Here is a 24,971-nt window from a genome sequence, read left to right as displayed (position 1 = left end):
TCTTAATGTTTTTGTGAGTACTGATTAACCACATTGGTACAAGGATGAGAAATGCAGGAAGGAAGTTCTTTCCTTTAAAAAGTCATCTCAGTGTGTTGGGGGAGATGGTTAATTGCTCTATTAATTGTAACCTTGTATTTACTAGTTAATGATATATTGAATAGTTTTTAAGGATTGCTTTGTTAAGCAAGAGAAATATGTGCTTCTGGCCAGTGATTTGCAGATCCCTTCATAACCACATTTTTATTTCAAAGAATAATGTAAATAAAAAATGCAGGCTGATTTCATGGATCACTGCCTATACCACTGACCTGGATGTCACTTTCCTAGTAACAAGTCTAAGTGGCTTGCCAGAGAATGTATAGCTGACTTTCCATTTCACTACATTGAAATAGCATGGTCTTTCAAATGAGATTTTTCTTTGAAGGGACTGGTAATTTAAAAGAGGACTTATTTTAATTTGTAGAGTTCAATTCTGACCTTGTAAAACTTTACTTTTTGTCCGTCGATTTGCTGAACTCTCATATGTAGTAGGTAATTAATCTTTGTTTCAGAAATATACCTCTTATTTTTACTGAAGAATCTTTTATGGAAAATGTAAAATCTTAAGATGAAGAAATCTTCACAGGATTCCATAAAATAATGTTCTCTCATTATTGCCTAAGTATGTAGTCTAATTATTCCTTAAATTGAGTCTCTCAGATTGAAGGGAATAAAAGAAGAATCCAAATTCTCTCACGCAGTTTAAAGTGCTTTAAAATAGAATTTTATTATAAGGAAAAAATAAATATTACATGTTTTATAGTTAAAACGGAGAAGAAGACGGTACAATTTAGTGATGATGTTCAAGTGGAAACAATAGAGCCAGAACCAGAGCAAGCCTTTATTGATGAAGTAAGTGATTTCCTCTGCGAGAGTTGGTATTCAATACTTGGTATTGAAGTTTAAGTGTTGTTATTGTCGTCTTTAAAAAAAATTGATTGCTTGATTATTGCATGTATTTTATGTTATAAAATTCAAGCAATATAGACAAAGCAAAGATTGTCCATGAAACTCTCTAGTCTCATTCTATACCTCATCATTAAAAATCCTGCTTAATATTCCATAGAATGGGTTCATATGATTTAATTATTTTGCTATTGAAGCTTGGGATTTTTGCAGTTTTTTGTATTTTTTTTTAATTATTGCAAATAACAATTGTAGTGAAATTTTTTTTTAAAGATTTTATTTGACAAAGCAGGAGAGTACAAGCAGAGGGAACAAGAGGATGAGGGAGAAACAGGACCTCCTGCTGAGCAGGGAGCCCCATGTAGGGCTCTATCCCAGGACCCTGGGGTTATGACCTGAGCCGAACGAAGGCAGACACTTAACGACTGAGCCACCCAGGCGACCCTTTAGTAAAAGTTTTTTGGATGAAATATATTTAATAGACTATGTGGCTGTCTTATTTGCAATGAATGCTCTGGAAATTACATCGTTTTTAACATTTTAAACTTAGGAAAAATGATGTGTCCTCTTTAAAATATTTGAAGGGATTTTGTAGGTTTTTAGCCTTCTTTGGGAGGAGCCATAAACAGAAAATTTGAAGAGTACTCTTAGAGAAAGAGACTGTCGAAGACTGCTAAAAGTCAGGGAATCTGACTGGATCAGGGAAAGTTTTGTTTGGCCAATTTCTTTGCATAATAAAATGTGTTTAGAGTCAGCCTCGTGGTCTGTATAGATATCTCATTTCTTTGATATTAGATAATTTAAAATAGGGTGTAATATTTTATAAATAAAACAAAAAGTAACCACATGTTAGTTGACTCTCTCATGTTAGCTCCACTTCCCTCCCTTTTTTTCCTTTGCTATAGGCATACTTTTCTGACACATGCCTTCTTTTCTAGGCTACTTAAAATGGAAATTGTGAATCTTTTACATTGAAACATAGTGTCTATTTTAAGATATAAAATTCTTTTGACTTTGGAAGAGTTTTTTTATATACTTGTGTCGCTTTTACTGTCCAGTGATTAGTTCATCTCTCAAGGTCTTCTTTGCAGAAACAGTTTTTGTCTTGATTTAAATGACTATATAAAATTGGTAGTCTATTTTACATTTACCTAATGTACCTGTGTTTAGTAACAGAACCATGTAAAAACCATGCATGGAGAAAACTTTGTTATTATTATAGATTATTCTTTGGTACTCAGTATTCTTTGGAGATCAGTATTTTGATTCTTTAAAAATGTACATATAAGTACATATATACTTGTGTAATATATAGGTGTATTTATATAATGATATAGGTGTATTTATAAATTTATATGCAATTGGTTTTTATAAGGAAAGATTCTGAAATAGATTTGAGTCCTTACTTTGAGATGCCTTCCAGCCTTCTCACATAGGAAAATAGAGAAACCACAAGTCTTCCTTCCTTTTACAACAGACTGAAATATTGGTGGAAAGAAAATGTAGAATAAAATCTTATGGCCCTACTTAGAAGGAGAAGAGCTGTAATATAGCTGAGCTATGCCTTGCTAAAACAGCTGCTGTATTCACCATGGTGGAGAAGTAATAATGAGTTGTTAGTCATAAGCAATGCCATCTTAAGAGAGAAGTTACCAAGGCTACAGCTGCTCCAAAACAAAATGACAGAAAAATACACAGCATGACATAACAGATTGAAGAACTCACACGTTGTAAGTTTAAATATGGCTCTATTTCTTCTCATTTAAGAGAGTCTCTCTTAGCAGTTTCAACAGTAAGTAGGAAGAGCTTTCAAAGCTCTGACTTCACATGGTACTAAAGAGAACACAGATACTAAATATGTAAAAGCAAAATTGGAGTCTCCATATGAATCACAAAATTTCTCCATCCTTTATATAATTAATGAAGTGAGACTGTATTGTTGCTCAATGATTTATTGCTTTTTCTATTAACTATTTAATTCCTATAGGACAAAATGGACCAATTGTTACAGATGTTGCAAAGTACAGATCCCAGTGATGATCAACCAGATCTTCCAGAGTTACTTCATCTTGAAGGTAAACTATTTTCCATTAACTTTCCACATAAAAAAAAAAAACCAGAGGTATATCTAGTGTTCTGTTACAGAATAGTTTTATATTTACATAAAATTTGAGAATGATATAAAAAATATTAACATTTCTACTCTTCTATGACTTCGTTTCACTTATATGAATATCCATGAGAGATTTGCTTCCTTTTACTGTGTTTTCTTACATTTCTTTAAATCTTGTTATCTTAGCAATTTGTCACCAGATGGGACCTCTCATTGATGAAAAGCTGGAAGATATTGATAGGTAAAAGAACATTTGCAGTTATCTATATTGTATATCTTCTTCCCTCAAGTTCTTATGTTTAAGTGCCTACTGGGATAGAATTGCCTTTTTATTATTTTTTTATTTTAAAGATAGGCCAAAAGAGCCAGTTCTCATTCAGTTATTTTCTACTATAGATATGGGAATTAGAATTAGTCACATCTTCCTATTTTTTTTTTAAGGTGAGCATTTGTTTGACCTTAATTATATTAGTCTTTTAAGAAGAATAATGGTTACCTATTGTTATCATTATAGTGCTATACGTAGCATTACCAGAGCCCACAAATGACCTACCCATCTGTTATTTACTAGGGACACCTAGTTATTTCAAGGTAAAGTCAAGTACAGTAATATGGTGGAGTTCTCCCAGCACAGTACATAAAGCAGTTTTTGTTGCCTTTGAGCTAAAGAACAGGGTATTTTCTGCCATAAGTTTAAATTTTTAGTAATATCTACTTATATTACTTTTTTAGAACACAGTATCATTTAAATAGCAATTGTTTGAAATTACTGTGTAATATTTCAGAAAACATTCAGAACTCTCAGAACTTAATGTTAAAGTGATGGAAGCACTTTCACTGTATACGAAGTTAATGAATGAAGATCCAATGTATTCCATGTATGCGAAATTACAGAATCAGCAGTATTACATGCAGTCATCTGGTGTTTCTGGTTCTCAGGTAAGCTTTTAAAAATTGAGGCATATCATTTTATTTTTACTTTTTTAAGATTTTATTTGTTTTAGAACACAGAGGGAAGGGGAGAGAAAGAGTCTCAAGCAGACTTCCCATGGAGCGTGGAGCCTGACTTGGGGCTCATTCTCAGACCCCCATGATCAAGACCTGAGCCAAAATCAAGAGTTTGATGCTTACCAACTAAGCTACCCAGGTAGCTCCTCAAGTATATCTTTTTTTTTTTTTTAAAGATTTTATTTATTTATTTGACATAGAGAAAGATCACAAGTAGGCAGAGAGGCAGGCAGAGAAAGAGGAGGAAGCAGGCTCCCTGCTGAGCAGAGAGCCCGATGCGAGACTCGATCCCAGGACCCTGAGATCATGACCTGAGCCGAAGGCAGCAGCTTAACCCACTGAGCCACCCAGGCGCCCCTCAAGTATATTATTTTAAATTCTCAATATATTTGAAATTATTTGGAATAGCTTTGTTTTTGTAAAAATGTGAAACTTTCTGAAAGTAATCTTAGAATAAAGTTTAAAAGAATTTTTTACTTGATAAATACAATGTATAATACACTAATTATTCTAGAATTCTTTTGAAAAAATTGTTTTTCTTCAGGGGTATGCATCAGAATCACTAATCAAATTAAAAAAAAAAATACAGGTTCCTTGGCCCCACCTGAAACCTAATGAATCAAAACATTCAAGAGTAAGGACAGAACATCTATATATTCTAAAACTTCATATGTAATTACCTGGTTAAGAACCTCATTTTTTTGTCTGATTATTGCTAAAAAATTAATAACTTTTTCTGGGTATCTGCAGTTTTAGATTTTATAGTAAGTTGTTTTAATCTGAATTTTTCCCTCTTCCTTTAAAAAGATACAGAATATGGGCGCCTGGGTGGCTCAGTGGGTTAAAGCCTCTGCCTTTGGCTCAGGTCATGATCCCAGGGTCCTGGGATTGAGCCCCACATCAGGCTCTCTGCTCAGCAGGGAGCCTGCTTCCCTTCCTCTCTCTCTGCCTGCCTCTCTGCCTACTTGTGAGCTCTGCCTGTCAAATAAATAAATGCAATCTTAAAAAAAAAAAAGATATAGATTATAATATAGAGCCCTTTTCCTCCGTAATCACCCTAAGCAACTATTTCAAGAGCACTTTCCCCACAAACTGAGTAAGTTTACTGTCTAGGGAATAATTATATAGGCATTCTACTTTACTTATGCAGAGTGGCACAGATTTTGTGCAAGGTTTTTTTGTTTTTTGTTTTTTGTTTTTCCCCCTTAAATGGCCCACTTCCCCTGAAATGAGAGGCCGGATGCCTGGGACTGAGTAGTCCTATTTGAGCAACATGGGGCTAGGTGATAGCTACTCACGGCTCTTGATACCAGTCTGAGAAAAAACAAAAACTCTTCATTTGCAAAGTACAAAAAACAATGCATTTAGATTGGAATAGCTCTGTTTATAATTAAGACCTTCTGTATTCTGATGTATGGTGAGTCTTAAAAGCTTAAAGACGCATTTAAGCTAAAAAGCTTAAAAGAAGTGCTAAGATGATTCTTACCTCTTGATGACTGTGTTACTACTATACTGTCTTTACTACTATCTCACCTGGTAGGAGTCTCACTTACCTACGTAGACAGTGGGGTTCTCTTCAAAGAAATGAAATGGAAGGATTTAGTGAATACTATAGAAAATTAGAATATGATTTGTGTTTAAGTTTTGGGCATTTAAGAGGTCAGTCTCTTTAGACTAAAATAAGCATAGTTTTTAGATGCCTGAGTGGTCAAACAATAGCCCAAAGACAAATCCAGCCTCCCACCTGTTTTTGTTTTTGTTTTTTAAATCAACTTTGCTGTAACATTCTCACTCATTTATACATTGTTTCTGGCTGCTTTTTATATGGGCAGAGTTCAGAGAGGCCCACAAAGCCTAAAATATCTGGACTTTTGTAAGAATGTTTGCTGACCCCTGCTTTTGAAAGTTACGTTGCTCTGTGTTCCCTAAACTGTAATGTAGGAAATACAGATTGTATATGCAGTCTATGGACATGAAATAGTGAATTCAAAGACACTTCTTAAACATTTTTTGGGATTCCTTTTAGGAAAGTGCTAAAAATATCAATATGGAAAGAGAGATGATATTAGTGTAAAATTTCGAGGTAAGTTCCTTTACTCCTTCTATATGAGATAAACACAAGTTCAGCTCATGTTTACCTAAGAAAATCATCAGAAGCTCACTTCACTGAAAAGTATTTTTCTTAATGGCTATCGAAAGAAATAACTTTTAAAAAGATTTCAGAGATTTGATTGTTAATTCGCTGTGTAACTGAATGCCTTTACAAAGAAGTTTTAGCATACCTTTTAAAGTCTTAGAAAATGTAATTTTTTTTTTTGTCATGAACTGTTCTAGGTATATCCAGGGCCTCCCCAAAGTGGTACTTACCTGGTTGCAGGGAGTGCACAGATGAGCCATCTCCAGAGCTACAGTCTTCCCCCAGAGCAACTGTCTTCTCTCAGCCAAGGAGCAGTTCCACCATCTGTAAACCCAGCCCTTCCCAGTCAGCAGACTCAGGCGTCCTACCCTAAGTAATTTGATTTTTGACTATTGTTTTACTGCTGTTTGGAGTTAGTACTGTTGTAACTCTTAAATGCCTCCATTCACGTGTAACCGTAAGAGCTACATAAGAAAAACCTAGGATAGATGCTATCACCAGTACCAGATGGTCAGCCCTGTTTGTGGTTAGGAGTGGGTTCTACTTGAACCCCTGCATTATTGCATTACAAGCCAGTCTTCTGTCTCACTGAATCACTGAACAGCTCTATTCAAGTCTTGGTGTTGTATTTTTAATATTTCCTATCATTTTTCTTTTTATCAAGGTGATATTGGCATATCACATGATATAAGTTGCAGAAGTACATTTTAATTATCTGTATGCACTGTAAAGTGATCGCGACTAAAAGTGTAGTTACATCCATCACCATTCAGTTGACCTTCTTCACCCATTCTACCTAGCCCTTCCCCTCTGGTAATCTCCAAGCAGTTCTCTGTATGAGTTTGGTTTGGTTTGGTAGTGGTTGGGTTGTTTTAGATTCCACATATGAGGGGAATCAGTATAATATTTGTCTTTCTCTATCTGACTTATTTCACCTAACAGTGCTTTTAAGTTCCATGCATGTTGTCTCAAATGATAAAATTTAATTTTTTTATACTCAAGTAGTATGTATACACTGCATATACTACTGTACACACACACACACACACACATCATACATCTTTATCGATTAATTATATCAGTGGACATTTTGGTTATTTCCATTTCTTGGTTATTATAATAATCCTGTGGTGAACGTAAGGGTGGATATATCTTTTCAAATCAGTATTTTTGTATTCTTTAGATAAATACCCAGAAGAGGAGCAACTGGATCATATAGTCATTGTCTTCTTAATTTTTTGAAAAATCTCCATACTGTTGGCTGCACCACTTTACATTCCCACCAACAGTATATGATGATTCCCTTTTTTGTACTGCCTCAACATATACTTCTTGTCTTTTTGGTAATACCCATTCTAATTGGTGTAAGGTGATATCTCATTGTGAATTTGATTGGCATTTCCACGATAATTACTGATTTCAAACATCTTTCCTGTGCTTCTTGGCCATCGTTAGGTCTTTGGAGAAATGTTTACTCAATATCATCTTCCCACCTTTTAAATTGGATTGTTCAGTTTCTTGTTGTTGAGTTATTGAACTCTTTATATATTTTAGATATTAATTCCCCATCAAATATATGATTTGCAAAAAACTTTCTCCCGTTCAGTAGATTGCCTTTTTGTTTTGATGATGGTTTCTTCCACTATGCAGAAGCTGCTTTTTGTTTTGATGTAATCCCATTCATTCATTCAGTTTTGTTTGTTTCTTTCTTTGCCTATGGCGTTAGATCCACAGAGATATTACTGAAACTGATGTCAAAGAGCTTATTACCACCTGTGCTTTCTTCTTGGAAATTTATGGTATCAGGTTTTACATCCAAGTCTTTAACCTATTTTGAATTAATTTTTGTGTATGGTGTAAGCTGGTTGTCCAGTTTCATTCTTTTGCATTTGGCTGTCCAGTATTGCCAGCACCATTTACTGAATATACTGTCCTTTCTACATTGTATGTTCTTGGCTTATCTGTTGTAAATTAATTGTCCGTATGTGTGTGGGTAAATAATTCTGAGCTCTCAGTGATGTCCCACTGATCTGTCTCTTTTTATACTGACACTGTGTGTTTTGATTACTGTAGCTTTGTAGTATAGTTTGAAATCAGGGAGCATGATACCTCCAGCTTTGTTTTTCTTTCTCAAGATTGCTTTGGCTATGCAGGATCTTTTTTGATTCCATACAAATTTTAGAACTATTTGCTCTAGTTCTGTGAAAAATGACCTTGGAATTTCAATAGAGATTGTAATCAATCTGTAGATTGCTTTGAGTGGTATGGAGACTTAACATCATTAATTCTTCGAATCCATGAGCACAGAATATCTTTCCATTTATTTGTGTAAACTTCAGTTTCTTTCATCAGTGTCTTACAGTTTTCAGTGTATAGTTCTTTCACATCCTTGGTTGAATTTCTTTCTAGGTATTTGATGCAGCTGTAAGTGGGATTATTTTCTTTTCTCTAATTTAATTTTTTATTTTTTTTTGTTAACATTTAATGTATTATTAGCCCCAGGGCTACACTTCTGTGAATCACCAGGTTTACACACTTCACTGCACTCACTATAGCACATACTTTCCCCAATGTCCGTAACCAGCCACCCTCTCCCTACTCGCTTCCCCACAGCAACCCTTAGTTTCTTTTGTGAGATTAAGAATCTCTTACGGTTTGTCTCCCTCCCGATCCTATCAGGCTTCATTTATTCCTTTCCTCCCCCCCCCCCCCCCCCCATGTAGCCTCTCCTTCCTCAGGTCTTATTACAGTCTATGGCTTAAAATCTAATTTATCTGATATAAGTATTGCCACCCCAGCTATCTTTTGATGTCCTTTAGCATGGTAAATTGTTCCCCACCCCCTCATTTTAAATGTGGAGGTGTCTTTGAGTCTATGATGAGTTTCTTGTAGACAGCATACTGATGGGTTTTGTTTTTTTATCCATTCTGATACCCTGTGTCTTTTGATTTACATTTACATTTTAGCCCATTTACATTCAGGGTAACTATTGAGAGATATGCATTTAGTGCCATGGTATTGCCTGTAAGGTGACTGTTACTGCATGTATATTGTCTCTATTCCTTTGTGGTCTACTACTTTAAGGCTCTGTCCTTGCTTAGAGGACCCCTTTCAATATTTCCTGTAGTGCTGGTTTGGTGTTTACAGATTCTTTTAGTTTTTGTTTGTCCTGGAAGCTTTTTATCTCTCCTTATATTTTCAGTGATAGCCTAGCTGGATACAACATTCTTGGCTGCATGTGTTTCTCATTTAGTGCTCTGAGTACATCATGCCAGTTTTTTCTGGCCTGCCAGCTCTTTGTGGATAATTCTGCTGCCATTGTAATATTTTTACTGTTGTATGTTACAGACTTCTTGTCCCAAGCTGCTTTCAGGGTTTTCTCTTTGTCACTAAGACTTGTAAGTTTTACTATGAGATGACAGGGTGTGGATGTATTCTTACTGATTTTGAGGGGGGTTCTCTGTGCCTACCTTATTTTGATGCTTGTTCTCTTTGCCATATTAATGAAATTCTCTTCAGTAATTCACTCCAATATACCTTCTGCTCCCCTCTCTCTCTCTTCTTCTTCTGGAATTCCAGTTATTCTAATGTTGTTTCATCTTATGGTATCACTTATCTCTAGAATTCTCCCCTCGTGGTCCAGTAGTTTTTTTGTCTCTCTTTTGCTTAGCTGCTTTATTCTCCATCATTTGATCTTCTATATCACTAATTCTCTCTTCTGTTTCATTTATCCTAGCAGTAAGAGCCTCTAATTTTGATTGCACCTCATTAATAGCTTTTGATTTTAGCTTGGTTAGATTTTAGTCATTTCTCCAGATAGAGTTTCTCTAATATCTCCTATGCCTTTTTCGAGCCCAGCTAGCACCTTGAGAATTGTCATTCTGAACTCTAGATCTGACACATTACAAACGTTCTTATTGATTAGGTCCCTAGCCTTGGGTACTGCCCCGTGTTCTTTTTTTTTTTTTTTTTCCTGGTGAGTTTTTCCGCCTTGTCATTTTATCCAGATAAGAATATATGAAGGAGAGAATAAAATACTAAAAGAGTGGCAAAGACCCCAGAAAAATGTCCGTTAACCAAATCAGAAGAGTTCCCAAATTGTGGTGGGAAGAAAGGGGGTAAAAAGAAGTTCAAAAAAGAAATTTAAAAAAAAAGAAAAAATTTGTATTAGACCGGTGAATAGAACAGAGCCACCCACTTAATTTTGGGAGTATTTCAGTCTCTTTGAAGAAGCTACCTCCCAAAATTTTAAAGAAAGAAAAACTTACACACACACACACACACACATAAGGGTATACATGTTGAAGGGATGGAATATTACTGTAAAGATGAAAATTTTTTAAAAATTCTAGAAAAGAAGTTGATAAGATAAGTTGGTTGGGAAAAGAAAGAAAAAGAAAGCAGAGAGAATTTGCTCAGGCTGGAGACTAGAACAAAGCCTTGTGGTAGATTTAGGGTATATTTTGATCTTTTAGAAGAAGCTGTATCCCAAACTTTTTTAGAAGAGAAAACCCTATGTGTATACAAAAATTCAAGTTAGATAACAATGAAGGATAAAATATGAGTATAATAATGAAGGTTCAAAAAGATTTTCTTTTTATGAAGGTATTGTTAAGATAAATGAATTAAAAAACATTAAAAGAGGAAAGGGTAAAAGTTAAAAATAAATTTAGAAGAAGAAAAATTTAAAAAGTTAGAATAAGAAAAAAATAAAATTAAAAATAAATTAATTAACTTTGCAAGAGTAAAGAATCATGAGCAGAAAGCCATGAATTCCATACTTTGCTTTCTCCTCCTCTGGAATTCTGGTGTTCTCTTTGTTAAGTGAGCTTGGTCTTGGCAGGATTTCTTGCTGATTTTCTTGGAGAGAGGCCTGTTGTAGTGATTCTCAAGTGTCTTTTCCTGAGCCAGATTGCACAGCCCTTGCCAGGGTCCAGTCTAAGTAATCTGCTTGGGTTTGCTCTCGGGAGCTTTTGTTCCCTGAATGCTTTCCGTAGAGTTCTGGAGGACGGGAATGAAAATGGCGGCCTCCCAGTCTCCAGCCTGGGGGTGCTAAGAGCTTGGGACCCCACTTCTCAGGGTGACTTGGGAGAAAAGTGCTCAATCATTCCTGTCTCCCTGGCCTCCCAACTGCGCTCCGAGCTCATCCAGCCTGTGACTGAGTGTCTGTCTCTGGCACTCAGCCCTGCCTTAAGTTTCCAAACCCAGCCAATCCTTGCCACTCTTCCAGGGGTTTTCCCCGGATCTGCCACTTGTAGGGTCCCTGTTCAAAGAGCAGCTCCTAACTGTGCCATGGATCACAGTTGAAGGTAATCCCGAGTTGAGTGCTCATTTCTTGGCTCCGTCTCTGTAGCCGGCTTCCCCGCTCTAATACCTGGGAGCTCTGTGATACTCAGACACCCCTAATCCCTCTGTGACCCTGCGGGACCTGAGACCATGCTGTCCCCATGAGGGCTCCACCCCTGCTTAGCCTTTGGAGTGATGTCCCTCAGTAGAGCAAACTTTTAAAAGTTCTGATTTTGTGCTCCGTTGCTTTGCTGGGAGCTGCCCCCGCCCCAGTCTATTTTATCGTCGCTTTGGATTCACTTCTCCGCAGGTCCTAACTTTCAGAAAGTAGTCAATTATCTGTTTCCAGAATTGCTGCTCCTCTTCTCTTTGATCTCCTGTTGGATTTGTAGGTGTTTAGAATGGTTTGATAAACTATCTAGGTGATCTGCTACCTGAGGTCATCTCAGCCTGCTACTTCTCCATCTTGACTCCTCCCCAGTGAGATTATTTTCCCAGTTTGTCTATCTGATAAGTCATTATTAGTGTATAAGAAATGCCACAATTCTGTATATTGATTTTTTTGTGTTTCTAAAATGTTTGTCACGTATCTTTGACTGCTGGATTCATGTATTCTCACAAATTTTTGGTGGTATCTTTTGGCTTATCTACATACAGTATCCTGTGATCAACACATAGTGAGTTTTACTTCTTCCTTTTTAATTTGGGTGTCTTGCCTTCTCCTCTCCTCTCCTCTCCTCTCCTCTCCTCTCCTCTCCTCTCCTCTCCCTTACACTTACACTTCCTCTACACCTTCCCCTTTCTACCTTCTTTTTATTTCTTGGCCTAATTGCTATGGTTGGGATATGCAATAGGATCTGAGTAAAAGTGGCCGGAGTGGGTATCATTGTTTTGTTCATGATCTTAGAAGAAAAGCTTCCAGCTTTTTTTACCATTGAATATAATGTTAGCTGTGGCTGTTGTCATTATTTCTTTTCTTATGTCTAGTAATGGTCCCCATGTACCCGCTTTATTGAGAGTTTTCATTATAATTGAATGTATTTCATGAGATGCTTTTCTGCATCTGTTGAATTGATACGATTTTTTAGATTTTATTTATTTATTTATCTGAGAGAGTACATGTCGGGGCTGGTGCAGAGGGAGAGGGAAAAGCAGACTCCTTGCTGAGCAGAGAGCCTGACACAGGGCTCAATCCCAGGACCCTGAGATCATGACCTGACGTGAAGACAGATGCTTAACTGACTGAGCCACTTGGGCTCAGTGTAATTACAGTCTTCTGATGCCTATTTTGTCTAGTGTGAGTACATCTACTTCAGTTTCTTTTTGTTTTCATTTGCATGGAATATCTTTATCTAGTCCTTCACTTTCAGATTGTTTCTGTTCTTACTTTGAAGTATGTCTTTTTGTAGGCTGCATATAGATGGGTCATTTTTTTTATCTATTAATCTATTCCATCTTTTTTGATTATTTAGTCCATTTACATTTAAAGTAACTACTGATAGGTATATATCACCTGCTTATTTTGTTGTTTTCTGGCTACTTTCGTAGTTCTCCTCTCTGTTCTTTCTTTTTCATCTTTTGTGGTTTGATGGCTTTCTTTAGTGTATGTTTAGATTTTTTTCTCATTTTCTTTTGTATATTTACTATGTTTTTGCTTTGTGGTTACCATGAGGTTCACATATCACTTGTTGTGCATATAACTTCCTGTTTTGAATTGTTAGCAACTTAAATTTGAACACATTCCAAAACTTTACATTTTTACCTTCTACATGTATTTTATATTTTTAGTGTGTCATTTTGTATTTTTTTTTTTAAAGATTTTATTTATTTGTCAGAAGGAAAGAGCACACAAGCAGGCAAAGAGGCAGGCAGAGGCGGAGAGAGAGGCAGGCTCCCTGCCAAGCAAGGAGCCCGATGTGGGACTCGATCCCAGAACCCTAGGATCATGACCTGAGCTGAAGGCAGCGACTTAACCCATTGAGCCACCCAGGCATCCCTCATTTTGTATTTTTTATTTTATATATCCCTTAACTAATTATTATAGTTTTAGTTAATTTTACTATTTTTGTAATTTAATCTTCATTCTTGCTTTATAAGTGATTGATCTACCTTTACTAGAAAATTGTCTTTTCCAATGAGATTTTTACTTTTGTGTGTTTTCTTGTTATTAATTAGTGCCATTTCTTTTTAGGTTAAAGTCATCCTTTTTTTTAACATTTCTTGTAAAGCCATGTTTAGTGGTGGTGAATTCCTTTAGCTCTTGCTTATCTGGAAAACTTCTAATCTACTTCAGTTCTGTGTGATAATCTTGCTCGGTAAAGAATTCTTGGTTGGAGGTTTTTTTTTTCCCTTTTTGTTTTTTTTTCATTAGCACTGTGAGTACTGTCTTTGTCTGTAGTTTCTGCTGGAAAATCTGCTGATAGCCTCATGGGGTTTTTCTTGTATGAATAAGTTGTTTTTCTCTTACTGCTTTTAGGATTTTCTCTTTATCTTAACTTTAACCATTTTAATTATAACATGTTCTGGTGTGGATCTTTTGGGTTCATCTTCTTGGGAACTCTCAGCTTCCGGGACCTCCATGTTTATTTCATTCTCCAGATTAGGGAAGTTTTCAGCTATTGTTTCTTTAGGTAAGTTTTTTGGTGTTTTCTTTTTGTCTTCTCCTTCTGGGACCCTATGATAGAAATGCTATTCTGCTTAATATTTTACTAAAGGTATTCCTTTGTTTTCATTGTTTTTTTTTCTGTTCCTTCTGGGTGAGTTCTTGTTGCTTTGTATTACAACTTTGGATTCATCCAGCTTGCTGTCTTACCTGCCCAGTATATTTATCAGTTCAGTTATTGTATTTTTCTGTTCTGTAACTTTTGTTGGATACTTTCTTATGTTTTCTAACTTTTTGTTGAATATATCACTGTGTTCATCCATTCTTCTCCTAAGTGTGATAAGCTTCTTTATGACCATTATTTTGAACTCCCGTCAGCTTGCTGTTTCATTAATATCTTTTTCTGATATTTTTTCTTGTTCTTTCATTGGAACATATTCCTGTTTCTTTATTTTGCCTCACTCTCTTTATTAGGTAAATTAACTGCTTCTCTCAGTCTTGAAGGAGTGGCCTTGTGTAGGAAATTTTGTGTATAGCACAGAAGCACAGTCTCTTCTGAGTAAAGCTAGGTGCTTTCCCTGTGTGGATTGCCTGTGCCTGTCTGCTGTGTCAGGCCCAGTCTATGGTGTGGGAGTGGATGGAGCTAGTGCCCGATTGGGCTGTGTCTCGCAGATGTTGTGTGTCCAGGTGGTAGGCAGGGCTGTTGCCCTTGCCTGACTGTTCTTCATGGCTGTGCTGTGAATGTGGGCAGAGTTCTCCACTGAATGTGACTATTGGTTCTAGCCCATGAAAAAGATAGTTCCAAACTGGCACTTGCTAACATGGACAGTAGTAAGGTAGGGTGAGATCGCTAATATGGCTCCTACCAGTGTTTCTGTTCCTGAAGAAAGTCCCAACAGTTTCCTGCCTCTCTGGCAGGCACTTCCAGATTGATAAGTGGTTCTTGTTTACATATGGTCAAGGCGCTTTTCAGAATCCCAAAGGCTGGATTTTGAGTGAGTCTGCATGGCTAGCCTTTTAAGAGCAAGTTCTTTGTTCCCAACAATCTCTGGTTTTCCTGGATATAATGGCCATTGGTTTTCAAAGCCCAACATTTTGGGGAACTCTGCTAATGTGCGTTCTAAAGGTTAGATGTTTAGGGAAAATGTATTCATATTTGAGATCTCTCCTGATTGCAGATCACAGCCTTTGGGATGGGATTTTTTTGGTCCAGATGGTGTCTCTGCCCCTCCTGCCTGTCTCAGTGGGTTTTGTCATTGGTTGCACAAGTTCTGTTTGTCCAGTTTTCTGGTCTTTTTAAGAGTAAATGTAGTTTCTATTTGTTACATTCATGGGATGGAGTGACTTTAGGGTCTTCCTACACTACCATCTTGAACCCGACCCATAATTTGGTTGCTTTTGAGTATATGATGTATTTGAAAGACTTTAATGAAACTTAAATTTGACCATAACTTATCCTCCACAAATTTCATATAAAATCCAAGTGTTTTTATCATTATTGTAGAATTTATAGTTCTAAGATGTCTCCTAAGACAAATATTTCCTTCTTTTTCCCCTGTGTCAGAACTTAGTTTATCGCAGCAAGATAAACCATTTGAAAGGAGAGATATAAGAAGCCATATGCTCCTATAGTTCATGTGTCCAGTGGCTGAATATCAAATGACAGACGAGTGTTTGGGCTATTTACTTATGATGCTTCTTATTACAATTAAGTGATTATAGATGATAAAATTTATAATTATGTGAGTGTTTCTTCTGCTTCAGTGGGAATTTAAACTGAAGTTTTTTCTTTTGAAGTGAATAAAAGATATTCATTCTAAAAGTCATGATATTCTGACTCATAACAGAAGTTACTTGTGGCCCAGGCACAATTTGTAGAAATCTTTCCATCAGTGTTGAAGTTGCCCAAGAGTGCCACTATACCACCATCACTATTATATTATTCATCCTCAAACTAGTCACACTAGGGATGTTTGGGGATTTTCACACATCATTTTGTAATCACATCTAGTATTCCTAAGTGACCTTAAGAAGGTTAATAGAGAGGCCTATTATAGACATCAAAAGACAGGCCATTTCCTGCTGGGTTATATAGCATAGGTTATTTAGCATAGGAAAAAAAAAATGTTAGGTATAGCTCTTTCTCTTCTAGGACTTTTTTTTTTTTAATTGAAATTTGACGAAAATGATACCCTTACATGGAAAATAAGCAAATTGGTAAGGAGTTTTTTAAAAAAAAAAACAAAACTAGATACAAAGTAGGTAGGTATTGTTTAGAATGTGCATGAGTTAATATAGATACTTTACTGTTAGCCAGAAATGCTCCCTCTCTCCCAACTAGTCTGTTGTTACTGTGCCACATGCTGCTCTAACACCCTTGTCACTAGAGCTTGCTTCCGTCAGGGTCTTGAGAAATTGTTCTCAGAGGTAATCTGATGTTAGGTGCTTAAACTGTGTTATGCTGTAGCAGTGTAGCATCCTGTTGCTGTTTTGCTATAAGTTGCTTTGTCTGCTTCAGCACTGAGAATGTAAAATCCCGGATGCATGTCCTGCTCTATATGCCAGGGCCTGGTTCCACTGATACACCATAGCTATCAGAATTATCTGTAAGAAGCACAGGCACATTTCAGTAGGTGCCGTTTAGAGGTGCCTAGTAGAACATTTCCTGGAAATATTTAGCCCTCCATGCCTGACAAATTCTTCCTTATTCTGCATTTCTTATGCTTAGTCGACCTTCATCTTTCCCAGAGTGCCTGTTTTGCCTTTCTTTCTGTCCAACACTGTTCCTCTTCTGTTGCTGTCACAATACCCCAGCACAGCATATACTGTCTTGTTGGTTTTTCACTTATTTATATCCTCACTGAATTATTGTATATTGAGAGGTGGAGCTAAGTCTCTTTCACCTTTGTATGCACACTACATAGCAGAGTTTTACACCTGCTGGAAACTCGGTTAATAATTGATAAATAAATGTTTAAGTGTTGGTGGGAATTTTAAGTGCTGTATTAGGCCAATGAGTTATATTTTTTAAATTTCTTGCAAAGGTTTCACAAGTCTTTGAGGAACTTTTTAAATAGATACACACACATACACACACGTATGTATAGCATATGTTTATAAATATATAAAAATATATTTTGTGTGTTTAAATGAGGAAATTGGTGACAAGGTAAATGTAGGATAAAGAAATTGGTAGGAGCAAGAATTAGGGTTGGAAATATACTTGATAGAGGTGTACTGCATATTCGACTTGATCTTTGTAATGACAAGTTATATGTAATGAAAAATGAGGAATTATTTTTTCTTCTATTTTTGGTAGGCAGGTTTTTAAGTGTCCTTTATTTCACATCTAGAAGGAAATTTCTTACTTTTTTATATATAGTTTTGGTTCTAGGGTTATCACTTGTCCAGACTTGGACAACGGTTCTAGGGTTATCACTTGTCCAGACTTGGACTTGTCACCCTAGGACGATCTTACTGATAATTTGATAAGGTGGTACTGATGCAGTTTCCTGAACCTGCCTGTAGTGATGATGCCCGTGATAGTACTGAGGTGACCGAAGCTGTGTACTTGTCTGTTATTTCATTTAACTTCTCTTAAACAGATGTTTATATTTCATCTGTACCAGAATATGATTTAGAATTTTTTCCAGCTTTATTAAGATATGATTGACATAAAATATTGTAGAAGTTTAAGGTGTACAATTTGTTGATTTGATACATTTATATATTATAAAATGGTTACCACTCAGTAGTATTAGCTACTACCTCTGTCCCCTAATTTAGTTACCATTTCTCTTTTGTGGTGAGAATATTGAAGACTCACTCTTAGCAGGGTTCATGTGTATGTTACAGTATTATTAGCTAGAACCACCATACTGTATATTAGGTCCCCAGATTTGTTCATCTTATAACTGAAAGGGTGTACCCTTTATTTGGGATTTCCCATTCTCAGCAATCCCCAAGCCCTTCTAACTACCCCTCTCCTCTGTGTGAGTTTGACTTTTTTGGATTCCACACGTAAATTACATCATATGGCATTTGTTTTCTGTACCTTACTTATTTTACTTAGTATAATGTCCTTATGTCTCATCCAAATTGTCACAAATGACAGGATTTCCTTCTTTCTTGTTTTTTATAATATTTCTTTGTATGTGCGTGTGTGTGTGTGTATGAGTGTACCCCACATCTTTATTCATTCATCTCCTGACACATTGTTTCTCTATCTTGGCTATTGTGACTAATGCTGCAGTGAAAATGAGAGTGCGGAGAACTCTACGAGGTCCTGATTTCAGTTCCTTTGGATATATATCCAGAAATAGGACTGCTGGATCATATGGTGGTTCAATTTTTAATTTTGGGAGGTAGGGGGAATCCCTTTATACTATTTTCCATGGTGCCTATACCAGTTGCATTCCCAGCAACATTGCCCAAGGATTCTTTTTTCCCAATAGCTACTTTAACAGGTATGAGGTGATATCTCATTATGCTTTTCATTTCCATTTCCCTGATGATTAGTAATATTGAGCTCTTTTCATGTACTAATTGATCATTTTATGTCTTCTTTAGGAAACTCTATATTAAATTCCCCTGTCAATTTTTTATTTGGGTTGTTAGTTTTTTTGCTATTGAGTTATGTGAGTTCTGTATATATTTTGAATATTAACCTCTTATTAGAGATACAATGTAAAAACATTTTCTCCCATTCTGTAGGTTGCCTTTTCATTTTGCTGACTGCCTTTTGCTGTGCATTTTTTATGTACTCCCACTTGTTGATTTTTATTTTTGTTGCTTTTGCTTTTGTTGTCATATCCAGGAAATTGCTACCAAGACCATGTCAGAGATCTTTTTCTTCGTGTTTTCTTCTGGGAATTTCATGTCTTAAATATAAGTCTTGAATCCAGTTCAAGTTCGTTTTTGTGAATGAGACGAGACAGAATTCCAGTTTCATTTTTCTCCATGTGGTTATCAAGTTCTCCCAACATCATTTATGGAAGAGGCTATTTTTTTTTTTCATTGAATATTCTTGGCTCTCTAGTTAAATATTAGTTGACCATTTATTTAGAGTTTCTTAGCCTCAAGGTGCTTACTTGCTATTAGAGACAGACAATAAAAATATACGTAATTGTAACAAATTACAAATAGAGGTACTTGCAAGGTACTTTAGGAGCCTTGTGGTTCAGGGAAGGTTTACAAGAAAATGTGCTCAAGCTGTGTTATTCTTAGTCTGGAAGAAAAAAGAAAGATGTTCTGTCATAAGTAAAGACTTGGTAGTGTGAAATGGCTTGATACTCATGAAATGAATAAATGGAGGAGTTGTGAAAATACATGGCACATTTTGGGGATTACCAAACAGTACTTTGTTACTAAAGGATTAAAGTCTTCAGTGGGATGGGGGAGAGATAACACTTGGAGTTACTGGCAAGGATAATAAATGGTCCTAGGTATGTTAAGGAGGTTGGGTCTTACCTGGGGAATCTTGTTAAATGGCTTTAAATAGCAGTAGGATAGATGAATTTTTAGGGCCTAGGTAAGAAGCCAGGAGATTATATATATTAGACAAGCAATGATTGTTCAACTGTAGGGTGAAATGTTAAGAGATGGGGAAAGAGTTATTCCGGAGAATAACTGGGTGAGGAGTGAGGGCAGAGCAGCGGTATGAAAGAGAAATATTGGGTGAATTGCTGGGTTTTACCCTCAAGTAGATGGCAGAACCATGACTGAGATAGGAAATAATGTACAAAATGGGAATGACTGCAGTAATAGCTAACATTTATGGAGTGTTTCAATAAGCACCAAGCATTGTGCTGTATGCTTTGCATGTATTACCACTCTTACTCTAATAACCTGTGAAGCTGATACACTGTCACCCATTTTATAGATGAGGAAACTGAGACAGGGAGGGAAGGGCTAAGGTCCTACTTAGGTAAGATACAAAACCAGGCATTTTGGCTCCACAGCTAAACACTTGGTCTCAACATTGTATTTATGATACCAGTATTGTGACTCTTACTGATATAAGAATTGGCATAAAATCCAACCTCTTGTTATACTTTATATCTCACAACATAGCACATAGAATGATAATGGGTAATGTCTTTAAATGTTACTTAAGTGGTTACATTAGTTGGTGGAATATAACAGTAAATGACTACCTGTTACAATAATGAATTGGGGTTTTTTGGGGTTTTTTGCAAAGTAGAAGAGCATTGAATTTACAAATGATTTGTAGACAATTAGCAATTGAAGACAAATTTAGAAATAGGCAATATTTTGAAAATTTTGGGCAATTCCCCATTGTATAGATTGTTTTACATTTTTTTCTTTTTTTTTATTAACATGTTTTACATTTTTAATAGAAAGTGTTGTGTGTGTGAGGAATTTAAATATTAAACCTCTTAATGTTTTTCTTTGTTTAGTTAACTTGGTATCTTACACAGAGTAGAAACTCAAATAGCAGATTGGGAACAGGAGGAGAGGAGGCAGAGACAGCAGCAATCCTGAAGGAATGTTTTTGGTGGAATAGGAGCCATGGACAGTGGAGAGTGCCTTGGATGGGAGCACTGACCTTGATCAATTTCTGTGAGAGGGAATGCAGAGTCTTATGTGGGTATGGTACAGATAGTAAATGTGGTGGGAGTAGATAGAAGCCCCCTTTTATTTTATTTTATTTTATTTTATTATTTTTTATTTGATTGGGGGCAAGTGGAGAGAGAATCTTAAGCAGGCTCCATGCCCAATCACAGAGCTCAACTCACAACCTTCAGTCTCACAACCCTGAGATCATGACCTGAATTGAAATCAGAATGCTTAACTGACTAAACCATCCAGGTACCCCAGGAGGCCTCTTATAATACAGCTTTATTTTCATGGAAATAAGAGAAATAAGGTTATTAAGCTTTCATCTGCCATAGTCACCGGGGCCCCTCTGGTCAAAGACTAGTGATTTCTGTACTGTGACATCCAGTGCTCACTTCCTTTTTGAAATACGTCTTCCACATGACCATTCTCTCTTAGTGTTCCTTCCACCTTTTTGCCACTCCTCGATCTTCTTTGCCTAGTGCCTATTCATCTTCCATTTTCCAAGGTCTAGGGTTAAATAAGAACTACTTTATTTCTGTTTGTAATCCCTAGGAGATCTCAGTTCAGGCCCATGACTCTGAACACTGTGTGTATGCCAGTGACTCCCTAGTGTATATATTCTGGTCCTGACCTCTCAGTTAGATTCCAGGCCTGTCCATTGTCTTTTGTGAATCCCCTAGGTCTCTCAATGTGTCTACAACTATACTTTGATTCTCCCTCCCCAAATCTACTGTAGTCCTTATCTGTAGTCTTCCTTTTCAGTGAAAAGGCCACTCTACTTATCAGTTCTAAAACTTCAGGCAATCTTGACCACTTCCCACTAGCAAATTTTGATGGCAGTGCCTTCAAAATCTGACCCTTTCCTCTCCTTTTTTACCATGTCCACCATGGCTCGAGCTACCTGTCATCTCTCATCCAGACAATTGTAATAGCCTCCTTTCAGGTATCCTTGTATCTATCATTGGTCCAGAGTGAGTCTATTAAAACCCGAATCAGATGACATCAGTCTTTTGTCCAAAATCAACCAGTCAGTATCTTCATCTCACTCAAATATAAGCCAGAATCCTTGTTAAGGTCTAGGGCACCACATATTCTAAACTCTCCTCCCCCTTAATTCTGTCACTTTATGTTATGCTCTTCTCCCCTTTTGTGGTTCACTTTTGTCTTCAGCATGGCTTCTTTTCTGTTCCTTGAGCATGTCTGGCATTTTCTCTCCTTAGAGGCTTCTTACTTGCTGTCCTCTTTGCCTGATACACTGCCCCCCATAATTAATATGACTGCCCCCACCATGTTTTTGAGCTGTCTTTTAAATGTACTGTAATCTGAGGGGCCTTCCCCTGCCACTGTTCAGGAACTGGAATCTCTTGTCCCAGGTGCTCTTGGTCCTCCTACTTGCTTTGTTTTGCTTCATACCAGTTATTATCCGTTGACATATTATAGACTTGTTATCTTTATTCTTCTACTAGAATTTAAGGTCCTTGATGGTAAGGACTCTCATTCCTTCTTTCTTTGTAATATCCCAGTGTTTAAATTAGCAAATGTTTGGCTCTTAAAGGTATTTAATAAGTATTTATGAAATGGGTTGAATGATGAATGTTTAATGCACAGCTTTCCTGTTTATCTCTAAATGGCTGTGTAAGTCAGTTTTGATCTAACTGAGTGTTTTCTCCCCCCTCCACAGCACAATGGTCAGTTCTGTTCAAGGAAACACATATCCCAACCAGGCTTCAGTATATAGTCCTCCTCCTGCTGCTGCTGCTGCTACTGCTGACGTCACTATATACCAGAATGCAGGAACTAATATGTCCCAGGTGCCAAACTATAATTTAACATCATCAACACTGCCTCAACCAGGAGGCAGTCAACAGCCACCTCAGCCACAGCAACCATATTCTCAGAAGGCTCTGCTATAGGACTTGGGATTCCTCTTTGTGGCAAATATCTGCTAAATGCCGCTGACAATGTTGTGAGAGTCTTTAATATTATAAGGTTTGTTTATCCTCAGCTTCTAGGAATCTATCTTGGTCTACAGGTTCAAATACTCGAGAAGGCAGAACTCTCTTCAATTTGCACTGACTTTTTAGAGGTTCTCCCTTCCCCCCTCCCCTAGAGGAATGAAACTACTTACAACATTTAATTCCTTTCATAATATGAAAGAATTGATACAAGAGTATTTGTCTCATGAAATTACCTGGTCTGCAAAAAGTCAAAACTTACAAAAACTGTTTGTGGCAAATGTTATGTACATATATTGCTGTGTAACTTCATTAGTGGCCATTTTGAATCACAGTGGTGATCATGTGAATATATTTAACACTGTTAAATTAATTTACATTGCTATTTTATTTTAATCATGAACTACCATGTTTCATAATGTTTTGTGTAAATTTAAGATAATTACACTATCCCTTTAAACTGCAAGAGAACAAAGCTGTAGCATATTTACGTGAAGGCATTATGTTGTCCATGTTTCAGTTTCACATTAAACTGAACCTTCCTTTGACTAATTGTGAGCTAAACATACGTATTTTATGTCTTTCTGTAGCCTCTGCATACTACTAGCTGTCATCACACCAGCGTACAGTAGCTAAATTTTTGGTACAATTATAGCAAATGATGATGTTCCCTTTCAAACTTTTACATTCGGCATGATACTTCAGAATAGTGTGGGACCATGAGACAAAATTAAGTAGGATCACGGTCTTTATATCTTATTTTTAAAGGAATAATGTTGGTTTTCTTTTTCCTAGTTGAAGATAGTTAATTAGATTTCTAAGCTGTATACTTGTGTTTATTGGTGGCAGTGACACCAAAGATAGAGGCAATGGATAGAAATTTTTAAACTGGAAAGAAAACATGAATTACACTACACTTTCAAAGTTTCTTGTAATTATTTAGGATATAAACAAAATTTGATTCATCTGTCTTTTCCCACTATTAGTCTTTTAAATATGTCTTTAACACATTGTATCCTTTAATTGTTCATTAAAATGGATATAAGTAGATGTTTCAAAGTATTCTATATTCCTGGTTTTGCTTCATAGTTTGTATATTCTTATCTTTCAAACTGGACTTTCGGGGCTCCTCTTTCTTAAAGTTCTAATGGAATTATTTTGGCCCTATTCAGAAGTATTTTTGAATGAAGGCTTTCCCTTTGATCTACATGAAATATGTTTTCCACTGGTATTTTAATCTTCTTAAATATTTATCATTTCCCTAGTTGTGCTATAATTTAACATTATTTAAACAATTGAAAAATTGAGTTCAGCATTATATTAAATGAATTGACAACATGTTTCACACCATAAATGAAAATTTAATTTGCATCTTCGAAGACTGCTGTGATCAGGTAGATTATTCCTTTCCTTTTTGACAAATGATTCCTTCTGTGGCAAGTAATTTTAGTGGTGACTCATATTATAGGTTCAAATTTACAGTATTGTCTTCAACTTCAGTATGTCACCCTAGTGTTGTGCTAACCTGAGGTTAGAGTATGTTGCCCTCAAACAGTAACTTTAGAAACTGAATTCATACTTTATACTAAAAAATTTTTAGTATATTGTTTCTTGATAAATATTTTCAAACAGATTATAATCTTTTTCACTCCAATTTGAATATTCTAGTTTAACTGGTAGACTTTTTCCCAGGTCATAATGTATTTTTCTCTTTGTCTTTTGATAAATTTTTGTTTACCAGTGGTAAATGTATCATTTTCCCAGTTTAACTTGCTATCCTTCATGCTGTAACATCAGTTATACAGTCTCTAGTATGCTTTTTGACCTATCAAAGTCAGTGAATGGTGAGAGGAAAAACTACCCTTATTACAATACATATACATTTTTCTTACCTATTACTAGCCTTAGTGATGATGAGCACTTAAAATTAATAGCTGTATTAGTTTGTGCTTTGCATTTATTTCGTATAAAAATGCCAGACAGAAAAATTCCAATGCAAAGGAACCTGGATTTTCCATCATTCAGATGACATGGCAAGGATAGAAATAGGAAAGAATCAGGAGCACAAATGGTTTTGCTCCGAAACTGGTATATGTATCATACTTTCAAAAAGTCTTTTTAAAATATAGCTGCCCCTTCCCTTTTTTAAGGAGTAGAATTATGTATAAAATGAATTAACTATAATGTAGATTTCTGTGAAGCAAATTTTACTTCTCTGTTTATTTCCTTTATAGAATTTGAGTGTGTATACATAAACATGAATTTTTCCATAAGTACATACACTCATGGAAAAATTCAGCCAATTACTGTCTAGCGTAAGTAACTAGCAAACCCATGGCC

The 24,971-nt window shown here is 36.1% G+C and overlaps 1 protein-coding gene across 7 annotated transcripts in view; it reads left to right on the top strand.

Moving 5' to 3' along the window:
* STAM (signal transducing adaptor molecule) overlaps positions 1–23,693 on the top strand; it is a 109,247-nt gene extending 85,554 nt beyond the window's left edge. For all 7 annotated transcript variants that reach the window (XM_059184024.1, XM_059184022.1, XM_059184021.1 and 4 more), the window contains 6 exons: positions 806–894; positions 2,936–3,023; positions 3,248–3,302; positions 3,847–4,000; positions 6,404–6,579; positions 22,358–23,693. In XM_059184024.1, coding sequence (XP_059040007.1) covers positions 806–894; positions 2,936–3,023; positions 3,248–3,302; positions 3,847–4,000; positions 6,404–6,579; positions 22,358–22,589 — 794 coding nt within the window. In that variant the 3' untranslated portion in view covers positions 22,590–23,693. The remainder of the gene's footprint in view (positions 1–805; positions 895–2,935; positions 3,024–3,247; positions 3,303–3,846; positions 4,001–6,403; positions 6,580–22,357) is intronic.
* The last annotated feature ends 1,278 nt before the right edge of the window (positions 23,694–24,971 follow it).

The sequence above is a fragment of the Mustela lutreola genome, chromosome 8 (genome assembly GCF_030435805.1).
Source record: "Mustela lutreola isolate mMusLut2 chromosome 8, mMusLut2.pri, whole genome shotgun sequence".
NCBI classification, from domain to species: Eukaryota; Metazoa; Chordata; class Mammalia; order Carnivora; family Mustelidae; genus Mustela; species Mustela lutreola.
The sequence above is the reverse complement of the archived record's forward strand: the minus strand, read 5'-3'. Positions and strand labels throughout refer to the sequence as shown.